This window comes from Gopherus flavomarginatus, chromosome 1 (assembly GCF_025201925.1).
Source record: "Gopherus flavomarginatus isolate rGopFla2 chromosome 1, rGopFla2.mat.asm, whole genome shotgun sequence".
In the NCBI taxonomy this organism is placed as follows: domain Eukaryota; kingdom Metazoa; phylum Chordata; order Testudines; family Testudinidae; genus Gopherus; species Gopherus flavomarginatus.
The window spans coordinates 13,113,240-13,129,809 of NC_066617.1; the positions used below are offsets into that span (position 1 = coordinate 13,113,240).

A 16,570-nucleotide genomic window follows, 5' to 3' on the forward strand; every position below is an offset into this window, starting at 1 on the left:
GTGACTAGACCAGCTAAAGCTTGATGAGCCTGCTACAGGCTTGGCTAAGAGAAAGGTGTCTTTTAGCTCAGACAGTAAACGAGGCTCGTGCATTAGCTCCCAGCTTCGATCCCGGCTGCCGACGACCAGGGTCTGTCGGGGTTACATATGTACTAACCAGGCCCAGCCTAGTTCACAAGAAGCGACGCAATCACCACTGTAGGCCACATGTGCTATTCACCTATGACTTTCTTGATGCCCCTCTGCTTGCTGTTTTGGAGCGGCAGCACCTCCAGAGAAATGATGCCCGAGTTCTCTAGGATGTTCACCTCCACACGTAACCTGCCCACGAGCTGCTGGGGTCGGATGCTGACAGTATACTCATACTTTCCCAGGCGCCTTTGCAAGAGCTCTTCATAATGCAGCGTGAAGATGGCCTGGGTCTTGCGTGGAATAGTGCCAGAGGCTTTGAAAGTCTCTACTCCATTCTCCCTGCAAGGGAAATTCAGAGACCTTCACATGCTGTTTTTACATCATGAGCCACACCCTGAAGTTAATGGTTTCCTGAGGCTGGGTCCTTTGTGTCAGCAGCTAGTGTTCCCCGTTAAATGAGGATGCAAAGACAGGCAAGAGAAATACTCAGGGGTATATAAACAGCAGCCTTCCAGAGGAGGAGAGATTTTAAAAGGCTCGTATTGCTAAGCTTGGGTAAGAGTATGACAGACGCATAAAAAAGGAATGAAGTTCAGAGCAGAAAGAGGGAGGATAAGGGTGGTCCAGTGGTTAGAAAACTAGGCTGGGACTCATTAGCCCCCATGGCAATTCCCTGCTCTGCCACAGACTTCCTATGTGACCTTTGGCAACTCACTTAGCCTCTCTTTGCCTCATCTGTAAAATGGGAATAACAGCACAGTGCTGCCTCCTAGTGGTGTTGTGAGATGTTCTGCACCGATGGTAGTGGGGGCTGTATAAGTCCCTATGTTAGACTACATAAATCTCAGGCCCTGTCACAGAGAAATAAAAAGACCATACAGTAGAGAGAAAGGAAATACCTTTTAATGGTATAAAGAAGTAATGTCGGAACTCTGCCCAAAATGACAGCCAGAGGAAACAATACTCACCTGCGACCTATGGGACCAGAATGTTTATTATCTCTTTCTTTGTCCTGATTGCTGGTTCTCTTTTCTTTTGCAGTGACTTCCCCTTGGTAAATCCTGTCTCCGATGATCCTGTAGGGTTAAGAGACATCAGCCTTACAGATCCACAGTCATGGAGACAAATCCGGATGTGGAGCTCGTCCTAGCACAGCGACAATGCTTGGGCATGTTTCTGTGCTGGGCATAGGCTAAAGGGCCAAGTGCTCTGTGGGTTATGGCCTCAGAGAATCCCACCCAGCAGCTGCTAGCCCAGGGCAGAGGGACTCCAGTTGTCAAAGGCAGCAACAGCAGATATAAGCAACACAGTGTCTACATGGACACTGCATTGACCCAGCTACATCGATCTAAGCACTATGCCTCTTGGGGAGATGGAGTTATTAGGTCTGCTTAGCGGGTGAGTTAAATCAGTGGGAGGACATTGTAGTGTACACGCTTACACAGTTAGATCAGTGCAAGCTGCCTCATGTCAACCTAACTCTGTTGTGTAGACCAGGCCTTACTGTTTCCTCTTCACATCTATGATTTTTCTATGAAATAAAACTTTTTGTTTATTTTTATCCCCAGCAGGTCTCTGCTGTGCAAACTCGTGGAGTATGTCTGCCACAGCGTAGTGATAACTGGGGGCAGATTTCACTCCTTTGGCGGTGACGAACCAGAGAGGAAAAGTCCAAGTGTCTGGTAGTTAAGCCCTCAGGGAGATGGATTTGGTGGGGACTCAAGACCAGAAGGGGTAACTGAAATCACTCTGTAAGGAGTAACTAGGGTGGTGGAAACCAGGGTCAAGACCTTTACGCTTGTAGGCTGTAGCAGCATAACACAATGGCATCCAAAGTTACAAAGAAGGCAGTGATAGAACCCCTTTGTTGTCTGGGTAGTCCCCAAACGTCAGTTACCATTCCCTTTTCTGCAGCTCAGCATGTAATTCCAAATGAATAAACGACAACAGTAGGGAAAGCAGGGGACAAAGCTATTTACAAGGGACACCTACCTCCAGCATTTTATTTATGGTAACAAATCCTATCTTTGTATCGGTGTGTATCAATCTCTGTGTTGCTATTGCTTGCAAACAGACTTCCATCTCATAGGACTTGTCTACGCTACCACTGAAGTCGACATACTTAGATCTACTTACCGTGTGTCTTCACTGCGGTAAGTCAACAGCTGACGCTCTCCCATCGACTCCACTTGCTTTCCTCGTTCTAATGGAGTACCGGAGTCGATGGAAGAATGCTCAGCGGTTGATTTATCGCATCTATACTAGATGCGATAAATCAACCCCCACTGTATTGATCACTGCCCTCCAATCTAATATGACTAAGGTTAGAAGGGACCATCGTGATCATCTGGTCTGACCTCCTGCACATTGCCGGTCACAGAACCTCACCCAACCACTCCTGTAATAGACCTCTACCTCTGGCTGAGCTACTGAAGTCCTCAAATCATGATTTAAAGGCTTCAAATTACAGATTGAATTAAATGATTCTGTCAGGGTTCCCACCCACTCTGAACTCTGGGGTACAGATGTGGGGACCCTCATGAAAGACCCTCTAAGCTTATATTCCACCAACTTAGGTTACAAACTTTCCCAAGGCATAAATTCCTTGTCCTTGGACAGTATTGCTGCCACCACTAAGTGATTGAGACAAAGATTCAGGAAAAGGAACACTTGGAATTCCTGTTTCCCCAAAATATCCCCCCAAGCCCCTTCACCCCCTTTCCTGGGGAGGTTTGAGAATAATCTACCAACCAAATAGGTAAACAAAGTGAACACAGACCAGACCCTTGGGTTTTTAGGACACTAACAAACAATCAGGTTCTTAAAAACAGAACTTTATTATAAAGAAAAAAGTAAAAGAAGCACCTCTGTAAAACCAGGATAGAAGGTAATTTTAAAGGGTAATAAGATTTAAAACAGAGGATTCCCCTCTATGCAAAACTTTAAAGTTACAAAAAACAGGAATAAACCTCCCTCTTAGCATAGGGAAAATTCACAAGCTAAAACAAAGATAATCTAATGCATTTCCTTGCTATTACTTACAATTTGTAATCTTAGATGCTTATTTCAGGTAGGGGTTTAGGAGATGTGTTTTTCCTGCCTTGGTCTCTCTCTGTCCCGGAGAGAACAACAAATAGAGCACAAACAAAAACTTCCCCCCCACAGATTTGAAAGGATCTTCTTCCCCTATTGGTCCTTTTGGTCAGGTGCCAACCAGGTTATTTGAGCTTCTTAACCTCTTACAGGTAAAGGAGGAATTTTATGCTACCCTTAGCTGTATGTTTATGACAGTTTCTTCCTAGGAATGGGTCTTAGGACATTTGATACCAGTGAAGAAATATTCCTTAGAATACCCCATGGGTGGTAACCCCACTGTGGACAAGCAGTATGGAGCCCACCTGGAAGTACCTGAAGCCTCTCTCTAACACAGGCAGCCTCCAAATAGCCCCACTAGGCAAAGGTCATTCTGTGGCTTCCTGCCTGCTCCCCCTCTTCAAGGCCCTTTAAGAACTCACATTTCAAAGGTGATTCAAACAATCCGCACAAGGGGTCCCATGTAGTTACTTCTCTGATACAAAACAGGTGTTCTAGGCTCCAAGCAGTTCAGTGTCTTGATCAGCCCAAAGTAATTCAAAACTCAAATTTACAGAGTCTTCATCCCAGTTGGCCTTTACAGCCACTGCCCTACTTAGACAGGGACCGTCCCAGGCCCCCCTGCCTGGACAGCTTTCTCCCACTCTCTCCTGCTTCTTCAGCTTTCTTTTTTCCCTGCTGACTCAGGGCACTGCAGGAGCCTTCTTGCACCTGGCAGTTCCTACAAACCTCAGAACACTTTCCTGGGCTTCTCCCTTTACTGCAACTTCCTGTTCTTTTTTTTTAATCCTGGGAGCACCTGACAGGTGTGGTTCATCCTGTCTCTAGGGCTGGTTTAGCCCCAAGTTCTTCAGCCATGGGGAAAACCACCCTGTTAAATTCTCCAAGAAAGCCTGTTCTCCTGAGATTGCCATTCACTCTGGCAGGCTCCAGAGATGAGGTTCTAATCTGAGGATGCTTGTCAGAACCAGACCTACCAGCAGGCTTTCAGCGTGAAGGAATAAAATACATTCGTGGGGCCCTGATCTTCCAGGGGATCGGCATCCCTCCAGTGCTGTTGGACTCATGGCCCAGCCTGCGCCCAGCAGGGCCAGAGGAGGGAGACAAGTCACCACACACCTCTCATCCCACAGTGAGACAAGAAGGGACGGAAACCTGTGGAGAAGCAAAAGCGCCACATACATGGTGAAGTTGGAGATAAAGGCTGCAGCTGGGATCTGCATCTCAAAGGTGCCTTCCTTGGCCTCAGACCCACTGTTCACCATGGTGCAGGAAACGGTGGTGAAGGCATAGCGGGAAATGATTGTGGATTTCACTGTGAACTCAGCCATCCTTGGCCTGGTCTCCTGTAGGAATTGAACAGTTACCCATTAGCATCATCGATGTTAAAAGCCAAACAACCCACCCTTGTGGCATTTCTTTGCAGCACACAAGGATTTAATATGAGATGCGAACAAACAGCCTCATAAAAGCTTGTAAGATGAAGAGTGTTAGAGCCCCTTTGTGAACCCTAGGCAGGGTGGGGATTTTCCTCAGGGCTTCAGATCAGTGGGGAAAGGTTGCACAAAGGGCACAGTACCTCTCTATGCACTGTCAAGGGCACAGTCCACATTCATTCTGCCCAGTGCCAGTGCGAGACCTCTACACAGAGCGAGCTGAGACATATGCTATGAAAAGTACTTGTGAAATCTGGGTACATCCTAGATCAGGGGTTCTCAACATGGGGGTCATGAATGGGTTTCAGAGGGTTATAACCATCTTCTCTTTCTTTAGGGCCAGATAGGAGGAGATTCCCAAAACTTTGTCCAGCCATGACATGGGGTCATGGTCTGGGAAAGATTTGAGAACCACGGTCCTAGACAAATCTCCTTGTTAGCTTGTGGAAATTTTATGTAAGGTCTCCTCAGTAGCCATTACACTATGCTGCCAAATTCTCACTGGAGCCAAATAAGGATGCATGCAACCAAGTCTTAAAATGTACAGGGCCAGATCCTCAGCGGGTGTGAACCAGCATAGCTCAACTGAACTCAATGGAGTTAGGCTGATTTACTCCAGCTAACGATCCGTTCTATAGCTCTCAAATGATAGCTGGAACAGCCTTAATAGAAAACATGTACACGGCTGAGTCTCATCTAGGAAAATATCTTTTTTAGAACACTCTGGACCCCATCCAGCTTGGATGAAGTAGGGATTAGAGCAATTGAGAGCTGATTGCCAAATTATGCATCTTGGGAATGTACTTTTATGCGCAAGTCCTGGGACGAAGTGCTTCTCAGGGCTCATACGCACTTGGATAGCAGTATCCCCATAAATCCAAGAAGTTTTGAATTTGGAAGACCTAAGCTTAATGTAACTACTCTAAATAACCAACAAGAAAAATTTCTGCGGCATGTTGGCTTGATCAGTAAACAGCTGATCCTCCAATGTAGGAAGTCTGCCAAAGAGATAACGCTATCACACAAATAAACTCACAGATGCACCTGAGTGGACCAGCAAATGTAGGTCCCATTTCTGCCATTCTTCCAATGAGCAATCCCTTTCTGTGATAATGGTCTCATTGAAATGAAAAGGCATCTTCTCAGAGTAAAAGGCTAGTCCACATGAGAAGGGGGGCCATGCAGGCATCAGAAGTAGGCACTCCATTTTTGGCTGACTTAGGAATACTCCAGATGTGATCATTATAAAGGAAGGGGGCATCTGCAGAAATCCAGGTATGGCAAAGTTCTGCCTTATGCTGTATCCGTGTAACCCCTTGCTTAGCAGGGGCTCAGGGCATCTGCATTAAGAGTTGCACTGGTGTAAATGCATGGAAGTAGTTACAGCAATGTGAATTTCCCTAATGTAGAATCTCATTCCCCTAAAGTGCCAGGCGAGGGGAATTCTGACCTGGAGCTTTGGTTCAGGCCTATTTCTAAATTCAACTAGTTCTCTGTGGGTCCTTTCATTCAGTGTTCTGCATGGGCAGCAAGTATAAGAGGCCAGGGGAGGCTTAGTCTCCCCTGGAATGCCGCCACCAAAATGGCATCCAGGCTGTAACCCAGCATACACTGTGCCCTGAGGCCCTGCTCCCATGCTTCCTCCGTGACCCTGCCCTCACTCTGCCATGCTTTTCTGCTTCTCCTGCGGACCCCCGCCGCCCACCTCTTGTGCTTCTCCCCCATGACGCCCCCCCACCCGGCTCTCAGGCTTGTCCACGGCTTCCCACATGACACCCTCCCTGCCTTCTGCTCACACCTCTTCGCCCCCTGAGAGGTAGAGAGATGTGAGCAGCAGGGGTCCCTACAGGGAGGGGGCGGAGAGGCATGGGTAGCTGGCAGGGGGCTCCTCGGGGAAGGGAGCAGAGAGGCATGAGCAGCAAGCGGGGGGCCCCTCTAGGGAGGGGGCCGAGCAGGAGCTGGGTCAGGGGCAGAGTGGGGCTGGAGTGTGGTGGGGCCTGCAGGAGAGGAGGCCAAATGGGGTCGGAGCAGGGGCTGGGCCTCAGGGCAGAGCAGCAGGTGGGACCACAACACTTAGGTCCAGCCTCCTCAAATGCAGGAGTCGCGCGCTGCCCATGATGTTCTGTACATTTAACTGGCTATTACTGGGGTTGCAAGTGACTCCAGTAAAGAATAGGATGGCCAATCAGAAGCGGAAGTAAAGAAGAGAGGGGGGAGCTGTTATAATTTAGAGCCACACAAGGTGCAGCATCTTCTCTAGTTTCGAACCTCCTGGGTTCACGCCGCCGTCCTGACTTTCACTTTGAAGGGCAGCTTCAAAACCTTCCCCAAACGCAGCATCAAAACGGAGTCAAAACCACTGAGTTTCACCTGGATTCATTTGAAGCCTCAAATGCCTTTGAATTCTGTTGAGGGCAGGGGGGCTCCCACTTATAACTTGGAACAGCTGCAGGACTCAGGTCGACCGCAACGGGAAACCTTCATTCAAGGTTTTCTCCCTTCTGATGGTAGAGGTCCCTGCTATAGGGCTGCCAACCCTCCAGGATTGTCCTGGCATTTCCAGGAATTAAAGATTAATCTTTAATTCAAGATTGTGTCAAGGCATGAACCATCCAGGAATACGTGCAACCAAAATTGGCAACCCCGGTCCTGCTGAACAGACGGACCGAGAGACAGACACACACACCCAGTTCTCGTCCTCCAGGTGGAGAGGAGAAACTGCTGACTCATCCCCCCAGACCTGCAAGCAGCATGTTACTCATTGTGCGAACAGTAGTGGAGAGTTGCTGAGGTGGCTTCAAAACAGGTGGCTAGGCTCTGGGCTGGCGTTTAGCCCAAGTTCCTGTCTGAAAATCTTATGCATTCCCTAGCGTTCTTGCACAACTTCTTAGTGCATGAAGTTCTGACCTACAGCTGTGTCCCTGTGCACTCTCTCTTTTGTTTTCTCCACTCCTTGTTATTAAAGCCCCTTAGGAAGATGAGAAGAGACATTAAGAAAACGATTCCTTTTTAAAAACAAACGCGGGGGCACTCAGAGGTAGCGGATGAGAGTGCTGCTATTTCACAGGGCAAGGCGCTGTTTTTTCGAGGCATTTCACTATAGTGAGAGAATAGATTTTTCATGCCAAACAGGGAATTAATTCCTGCTTACCCCACGTGCTGGGAAGTATGAAAAAAGCAGTAAATATATGCCTGCGTTTTCACTGGCGGTGGTTGCTTTGATCAAAACAACTTGACCTGGTGTCTAATTCTTGTTAAAAGTAAGAACCAAGACTGGGTCATGTTAGGATAGAGATATTCAGGCCTGTCTGCAAAGGCTTATACTTTAAGAATTTAGATGTATTCTTATCCCTTTGCTAGTTATAGAGGTATAAAAGAAAGAATCAAAATCACTGGCTGCCGGTGTAGGGGCCTTCTCTTACTGTGACAGTCTGAGGCCCTGTTCCTAGGCTAAGCAGCAGAGGCAGCCATAAGCTGGGAAGCGAATGATCACATCCTCACATTCCAAACTAGTCGCATTGAAAAAAGGCAGTTTGGGGCTGTTAGGAAGGTGATCCCATCTATCACCTCCAGAGAAAGGGAAGAGCCTAGAAGATGTAAAAGGAAACTTGGTTTGATAGCGTCCTGTCTGACAAGAACTCATTTATCAATAGCTGGGTTGTGAAATCCTCATTTCTGTATTGTTCTACCACTGTGGTCTCCACTTCCCTACTGTTTGTCTGTACAATCTCTGCCTGGTTCTGTGATTCTTTCTGTTTGCTGTATAATTAATTTTGTTGGGCGTAAACCAATTAAGGTGGTGGGATAAAATTGATTAAATAATCACGTTACAATGTGTTAATATTGGTTAGTTAGATTTCAGTAAAATGATTGATTAAGGTGTAGCTAAGCAGAACTGAAGTTTTACTATATAGTCTGCAGGTATCAGAGGGGTAGCCATGTTAGTCTGGATCTGTAAAAAGCAACAGAGAGTCCTGTGGCAGCTTATAGACTAACAGACGTATTGGAGCATAAGCTTTCGTGGGTGAATACATGCATCTGACAAAGTGGGTATTCACCCACGAAAGCTTATGCTCCATTACATCTGTTAGTCTATAAGGTGCCACAGGATTCTTTGTTGCTTTATATAGTCTGCAGTCAATCAGGAAGTAAGGAGGAAATGGGAACAGGGAATGGGGATGGGAGAATTGGAATCAGGTTTAGCTAAGGGGGGGGTTGGGAACAGGGACACAGGCCAGGCTCTGTGGCATCAGAGCTGGGTAGGGGGGCACTGAGGATGGAAACCGGAATCATTGCTTGCTGGAAGTTCACCCCAATAAACATTGAATTGTTTGCACCTTCAGACTTCAGGTATTGTTGCTCTCTGTTCATGCGAGCAGGACCAGGGAAGTGAGACAGTGAAGGAAAAAGCCCCCTAACAGGTCATTCCAGGGATACAGACCTATGCACCTCTAGGCTGCTGTTTCAAATCTGGCTGAGGATCATAGTGATTAACAGCTATTACCATCTGATGGCTAGTCTGTGGCCTACAGTATGTGAGAGGTTACTCCCGGGCTCAATGGCCACATCATCACCACATTTACCAATGATTGACCACCTTGCTGGCTGTCACAGTAGAGAGGCTGGATCCCAGCTGAACTCAGACTAAGCAATGTTCTACAGATACGGGTTGCAGAAGATTAATGGGGCCATGTTGGGACATGCTTCCGTTACCACTACTCATGCAGTACCTGCGGTGTGGATAAATGACAGGAATTCACCCTCTAGAGCTCTCAGCCTGGGATAGGCCGCCACTAAGTTTATTCACGCCCACATGCTTGCATCCAAATACATACACGCTGAGTGCTTGCTTTTATGCAATGAAATAAATAGGCAGCCGGATACATACCAGCCTCTGCAGAAATCGGCTTTGTCTTGGGACTCTGCGCGCCACCTGCAAAGGGTTAAGTAAATATTGTAACTCGTGCCTTGCTCCTTTCAAGTTCATGAAAGGAAGATTTGTCGGTTGTTTAAAAAGAATGCAGTGGAGTCAATCCAGACATTGGTTAGTGCAATTGTTTCCACACAGGCAAGGTTAAGCAACCCTTTTATTAAGATTAAACTTAAAAAAAAAATTGGAACAGACCCACAGATCAAAACTGTAGAATGGAAATTGGTTTTCCCAGGCAGGTCTCACCCAGTGCTTTTCAAAGCAGCATGTTACATGTGGGGAGTGCAGGAGTGGAGGGACTGTGTACTAACATGCAAGGACCATGGCTAATTATGTGCTTATTATTGTACCCAGATCACAGCTGGGGAAACTGAGGCATGGAGCAGTTATTTGACTAGGCTACAGCCACATAGAGTGTCAAGTTCCCAGCTGGCATAGCACCATCAGTTTGAATGGAGCTATGTTGCTTTATTTCACCTGAAAACCCACAATATGGCTAAGTTTTATCAACATTAACACCAGTCACTGAGAAGCTACCGTTGCCTAGTAAGCGATGGAGCGAGGCTTTTTAAAACCAGCCATCAGGCTGATTGTGAAACAAGGTGCCAGCCACTGCTCCAGCACAATCATGTCCATTGTATCAGTCTCCACCAGCTGCAACTGCTTCACTGGCTTGGCTGTATGCTGCATAAGTCCCAAATTAGAATCTACAGGGGGGAAAAATCCATAAAAATCCATCCTTCACTAGCAAAGTGGCAGTCCCTTGCCACTGGTTTAAGGATAGCAGTGAAGATGTTGTGTCTCAATGTCTTCAAAGCAGGTCCCCAAATCACTTAGTACCAGGATAGCCTTAATGCAAAGAAATCACTCTGTTTATCAAAACGCTGGTGAAACTCCAGACAGAAAAGGCATGCAAAGACACTTTTTACCCTTGTTATTTGACACTAACATAACAGATTTTCTTGCCAAAGAGAAAAAATTTACGTCTGTTTACATCGTGTTGGAAAGCTAAAAAGAGCACTGGGGAGAAGTGAAACAGTCTCCAGTGTTAGAACTTTTACTCTTTTCTCACCCACTGCTTTGATCAACATCTTGCTAAATGGTAATATAGGGGAAGTGGGGCACTCAGGAGACTTAAGTCAAGAAGAAAGTTTTGGAAGGGATATAAACCCCCATGCTTCAGGGCATAAGAGAACATCTATCAGATGCAGGTCAGGAAGAAAGTTTCCATGTATGCAGATAACTTCCTATTGCAGGATTTCTAGCCCTTACCTTTGAGATATCTGGTACTAATTACATTAAAAAACAGGATATTGGACTAGATCAGTGTTTCTCAAACTGTGGTCACCACTTGTGTAGGGAAAGCCCCTGGCGGGCTGGGCCGGTTTGTTTACCTGCCCCATCTGCAGGTCCAGCCGATCGTGGCTCCCAGTGGCCACAGTTCCCTGCTCCAGGCCAATGGGAGCTACTGGAAGCTGCTGGGAGGGTCTTACTGGCTGCCACTTCCAGCAGCCCCCATTGGCCTGCAGCAGTGAACAGCAGCCAGTTGGAGCCACGATCGGCCGAACCTGAGGACAGGGGAAGGTAAAAAAACCGGCCCGGCCCAACTGGGGCTTTCCCTACACAAGTGGCGACCCCAGCTTCAGAAACACTGGACTAGATGAACCATTGTTCTCGTACAGCATAGCAATCCTTATGTTCCTATCGATAGATAAAATCTTCCATCTCTGAAGAGCTGGTTCAATCCAACACATCCTAGTAGTGACCCAAAGCTGCTATCATCTAATAACCTTTGAGTTGCACACATGGAATGAGTCTGGTGGTATTATTCCAGCACCTAGTGGACAGTTGTCCCATACCAGAAAAACCACCACTCATGCAACAGATATTAACTGATAGCCTTGCTGGCAATCTTAGTAGAAGGGCCAAGGACTGAATGGGCTGGAGGCACTAAACTATCAAGAAATAGCCCCTCCAGGTCAGGGCTGAGTGACATCAGCAGGAGAAGCACACATTGCTGCTAGGCAGACTGAACCTATCCTGTAGCTAAAGAGAAGAATTCAGTCTCAGCCAAAACTCCCGTGATTTCATGGAAGTGTCGAAATGTTGTTTTGGGGTGAAATTCTGCGCAGGGCAGCAGGCTAATAACACACAGCCAATCGTGGGCAGTGAGCGAAGCTTCCTCTTGGGGAGGCTCGCCCTCTGCCCCACCTCTTCCAGCTGAGACCACACCCCATTCTCTGCTCTCAGGTCCCTGCAAGGTGGAGGGTAGGGGGCTGAGTGCTCAGTCCCTCTTCCCCATGGCCGTAGCTGGGGCAGGGAGAGCCCAGTTGGGCCCACGGATGGGGGCTGAGAGATCATCCCCAGCCAGGGTCCAGCTCTCAGCCCCGGTGGGATCATGGCGCCACCCCATGGCCACTATCCCACCTATGGCCCCACCCCCATTCCGCCCATTCCCCCGCGGCCCCAACCCCATTCCACCCATGGCCCTGCCCCTGTTCTGCCCCCACTCCGCCTCTTCCCTCCAAGACCCCACCCCCACTCGCTCTTTCTGGGACTGTGGCAGGGGAGAGATTTTTCTGGGGGCCCCAAATTGGCCAGGCACCTGGGCACAGGCCCCGTTGGCCTGTACAGTAATCTTTCACTGTCTCCCCCACCCCTGCCACAGCGGCACAACGTTTGGGGAGGCCTAGCCTCCTCCAGCCTCCATTACATGCCACCTATGCAGCCAATATGTCCCACCTCAAGTCAGAAGAATCAAAGTCATGCAGTGCTTGGGTGACTTCCTCCCTATTAAACTGCTGTGAAAGTAAATCAGAGCTACCCAGAATAGCACAGAGAAAACATAACCAGGAAAGCAGCTGAATAGTTAGCAGCCAACCTGCCTCTTTGATCTACTTCCTCCTTTCTTAGAGCATCCTGTGTTTATGTCATGGTCACGCCCGCTATTTCTTTCACTTCCTCTTCATGTGTTGGGGAACAAGAGGTAGTTTTGAACCAGACAAAAACCTTTCTCGTGACACAAATCAATCCCAGGACATCGAAAATGTCAGATTTGTCCTACCAGCTCAGACCAGCTGCTCCTTTAAGCAGAGGTCGCTTCACAGAAGGAGGGTCACAGAGAATGTTGTGCTAGAAATGAGGGCTGGGATATCTTCCAGCCCCCGACCCTCCTGCAGTAATTAGTTTACTCCCTGAAACATGAGATTTGATTAAGTGGCATCATTCCAAATGGTCACAAAAGTCTATTTCTCCCTAGAAATAGCCCTGAGGCTGGGAAATGATTAACTTTACCCACCCGGACTATGTCCCTATCTGCCTCACTTCAGAGACATGGGAGTTTTTAAAATTCATCTTCCGAGCTGCATCTGTGGATAAAATCCACATTACTTAGGAAGGCCGTGAACCTGCCAAGATCCATGCATGTGCTTAACTACCCCCAGGAGAGTGACCCCCATGGGCCACTCATGAGTGCACAGTTCAGCACGTGTTTTAAGATTTTGCCAGATTAGGGCTTTAGGGATTAATTTCTGGGGGTGCTGCAGGAAGGCAGAGGGAAGGAGAGTGGACCTAGGGGAACATCTACCCCCAGCCCCTTAAACTGGCTCCAAAATTCTGTAACTCCCTAGCAGGGAATGCACCTTTCCCCTACTCCGTGTTTTCAGTGGTTTGCATCATCATTCACTAAATAGAAACATGGTGCAATATTCAGCCTGACCCACCACTCTGAGTCTTCTCATCTCTCCTTTGGGGCATTTCACAAACAAATCGCAGTTGCTAATGGGACTTTTCAGAGGTAAGTTTCTCTATGCCTCCACGGTACTTTTCTGGCCCCCATTACTGTAGTACCTCACAGCCTTTAATGTATTGCTCCTCACTACGCCCCTGTGAGGTAGGGAAGTGCTATTATCCCATTTTACAGGGGCTAAGTGACTTGCCCAGGGCCACAAGGGAAGTCTGTAGAGGAACAAGGGATTAAAACCAGGGAACCTAACCCTGGACCACCTTTCCTCCCATTTGCAACTGTCCCTCACAAGTCAGGAAAAAAAATCCCCCACAAAAAGAAAAGTAACTATAGGCCACCCCATAACCCAGCGGTATAATCCTCTCTGGCTCACATGTCGCCTCTTTCATCACAAAGGATCATGAAGCACTTTACCAGCTGAATACTAAGGGTGCAGGGGGATCCCTTCATCTAGCTTGGGTCAGAAAAGCAGCTATCTGAGGCAAGCTGCAACGCTGCGCAAGAGTTTTCGGGGGGGAGAGGCTGGATCCAACTTTTAAACTGTCAGAATTACTCAACTTGGAATTTGGCCAGGACATTGGGGTTAACTCCCTTATTCTTGCAAACTGTGCCATCGGGTCATTAATTAACACAGCCAGCCAGAACCTCAGTTTTATCTCCCTCATCCAGGGGCGGATGGTACACCCGCAGCACAGTGCCCCCTACCACCATGTCCATTACGGGCTCAGGGTCAGTGACTGAATCACTAATCGCCCCTTCCCACAGCACCTACTTCTCTGGTAAATTCTCCAAGCCAGTAACTAACTTTCCCCAGTGCTCTCTATCTGGGAGATCTGACAGTGGGGTGTGCTAGGTCCAATCTATGTGTGTGACATGCTCCAGTCTCTAAAGGAATACGCCTGCGGCTTTAGGAGACAAGTGTTTGAGGTAATGAGAGGTGGCAAAGGCTACTTGCATTGGGGATTTAAGGCAATTGGGAGCAAAGACACAAACACCCCCCCTGTAGTTTTATGTGTAACCACATCACCTCTAACGTACAAGGAAGGGGAAACTGCATAAATATTTGTTGCTATTGGTGTCTTACTGTTTTACACAGTGCCATATACACATGTGGCACTAATATAAACAACCGTTAATTTGGGGATGGGAACATTAATGAACAAAGCTGGGTTAATCTACCACACTATTATTTGCCCGTGGAATTACATGATGCTCATGAGTGTAAACAAGAGAACCAAGTCCCAGCCCCACAGTTCTTATAGTCCATGTTTAGATCAATAACAAAGCAGACAAGACAAATTAGAGACAGTACAGCAGGAAGGCTGGAAAACACCCAGGGAATTCCGAGGGAAACAGAATTTCAACACAGAAATCACATACGTTTCTTTGTTTGTTATAGCAAATGGGAGAGAAATTAAGAAAATCTTTCTTATAAATATAGTCAGTATCTGCCTCGTAACCTAGGTCTTCTGGCAAAAGTGCTAGGAGCTGCTCTCCCCTGATTGCCCTGGTGGACATAGATTCAAAGGACTCCCAGGTGGATTAATTTAAATTAAACCTCCAGGCAACTCATTTGGCATAACCCAGACACACACATTGGATGTTACAAAATAATCATTACTTTGAAACTTACATAGTCAGGGAAGTTAGAATTCACCATCAACTTCTCTTCCAGATACCTAGCTAGGAGCTCCGAGTCCTGCTGCCCAGAGATGAGAGAGAATCCCCAGCAGAGCCACAGCAGAAAAATCATGGTTAAAGGGGCAGCCAGGGGATCCCCCCTGACCCCAGGTGGAAGAAAAGCCCTCTCAGTGTTGGGGCTGCTTCTTACAGCAGGCTGGGATGGAGAGTCTCTCTCCCCCGCTTCCCCTCCTCCTCCCCATCTCTGGACCAGCCCCTTTTCTAGGCTCGCGGCCAGGGCTGGGAATTCCTTGCTATCGCTTTACCAAAGAGTAAAGGAAGCTCCTGAAGCCCTGGGTCTGACTCCATAGGCCATGCACTGGTGAGTTCCCCAACCCAGGTCATGCCCTGGTAGCTCCAGGCTCTTCTCCAACACTGCCACCCAGGAGATGCCCTGAGCTGCACCTCACCCTACTCCAGTTACTCCAGTCCCCCCGGCCCAGGGCACATGATAGGTACTTAGGAGCCACTGTTCTCCCATCACTTCCCAGGGCTGCTGGACACCTGCCACTGGGCGCTGGCCACTGGGTGCTGCTCTGCCTGCCTCAGAACACACACCAAGCCCCTGAAACCACCTCATTCGCTGTCAGCACATGCACTGAGCAGTTTGAAGCTCCTCTCCCCCAGCCCCGGGCAATGACAAGAGCCCTGCTGTCTCCTGCCAGCTATTCTGAATCCTCCCCAGTGACAAGATCCCTGCTCCACCTCCAATCTTCCAACCTGCAGGCTCTTCTCCTGGGCCAGTGGCAAAGAGCTCCTCCCCATCCCATCCTATCCCAAATCTTATCATGTCGCTTTAAAACGCCAGTTGATCTCAGCCTCAGCAGAGCCCGAGTGCTGTGAGTGGACACACCTCTCAGCTGTTTGAAACATTCCCTGCACGCTCAGTGGTGCCAGCTGGCTAGGACAAGGCATTACTCCCTTCAACCAGATTTTAAGACCTTCAGCCCTAGAGTTTATTTAGCCCAGGAGTTATCACCTTGGGGGAAGATTTATTTATATTACAGTAGCACTTACAGATCCCAGATGCGATCTGGCGTCCTGCTGCACTGAACCCTGGACACGTATATACACATAGTAAGAGACAGCTCATGCCCCAAAGATCTTACAACCGAAATAGACAAGCAGTGGGAGAAAGGAAGCATTACGTCCCAGTTTTATACATGGGGAACTGAGGCAGAGAGATTAAGCGACTTGCCCAAGGTCACATAGGAAGCTCATGGCAGCGGTGGGAATTAAACCCAGCTATTCAGAGGCCCACTCCAGGGCTTTAATGACAAGACCATCCTTCCTCCTAAGGGACTGCCCTCGAGTGGTTTCAGTCAGCACATAACTGCAGTGTAACAGTGCCCCGTTTCATCCACAAGATGAGAGAGATTGAATGACGTGTGCTACGTATAGGATTTTCTGTGCATCCAGAACTACCGTGGACGTCTGGGGAACTGCCATCACTCAACACCTCCCAAAAATCAGATCACAACCACTTTAGTGACCTACGAAAACTCTCCTGGGCCTGAGCAGAATGCATAGACATTTGTATGGCAGCCTGTGACT

General features: G+C 48.0%; 1 protein-coding gene across 1 annotated transcript in view; it reads right to left on the minus strand.

Annotated features, from left to right (window-relative positions):
• ITIH5 (inter-alpha-trypsin inhibitor heavy chain 5) overlaps positions 1–15,183 on the minus strand; it is a 71,399-nt gene extending 56,216 nt beyond the window's left edge. Inside the window, exons 1-5 of the mRNA XM_050936822.1 lie at positions 14,970–15,183; positions 9,550–9,594; positions 4,408–4,571; positions 1,101–1,208; positions 221–471 (exon numbers count right to left, since the gene is read on the minus strand). Of these exons, the coding sequence (XP_050792779.1) occupies positions 221–471; positions 1,101–1,208; positions 4,408–4,571; positions 9,550–9,594; positions 14,970–15,089 (688 nt within the window). The 5' untranslated portion in view covers positions 15,090–15,183. The remainder of the gene's footprint in view (positions 1–220; positions 472–1,100; positions 1,209–4,407; positions 4,572–9,549; positions 9,595–14,969) is intronic.
• Between the last annotated feature and the right edge of the window lie 1,387 nt (positions 15,184–16,570).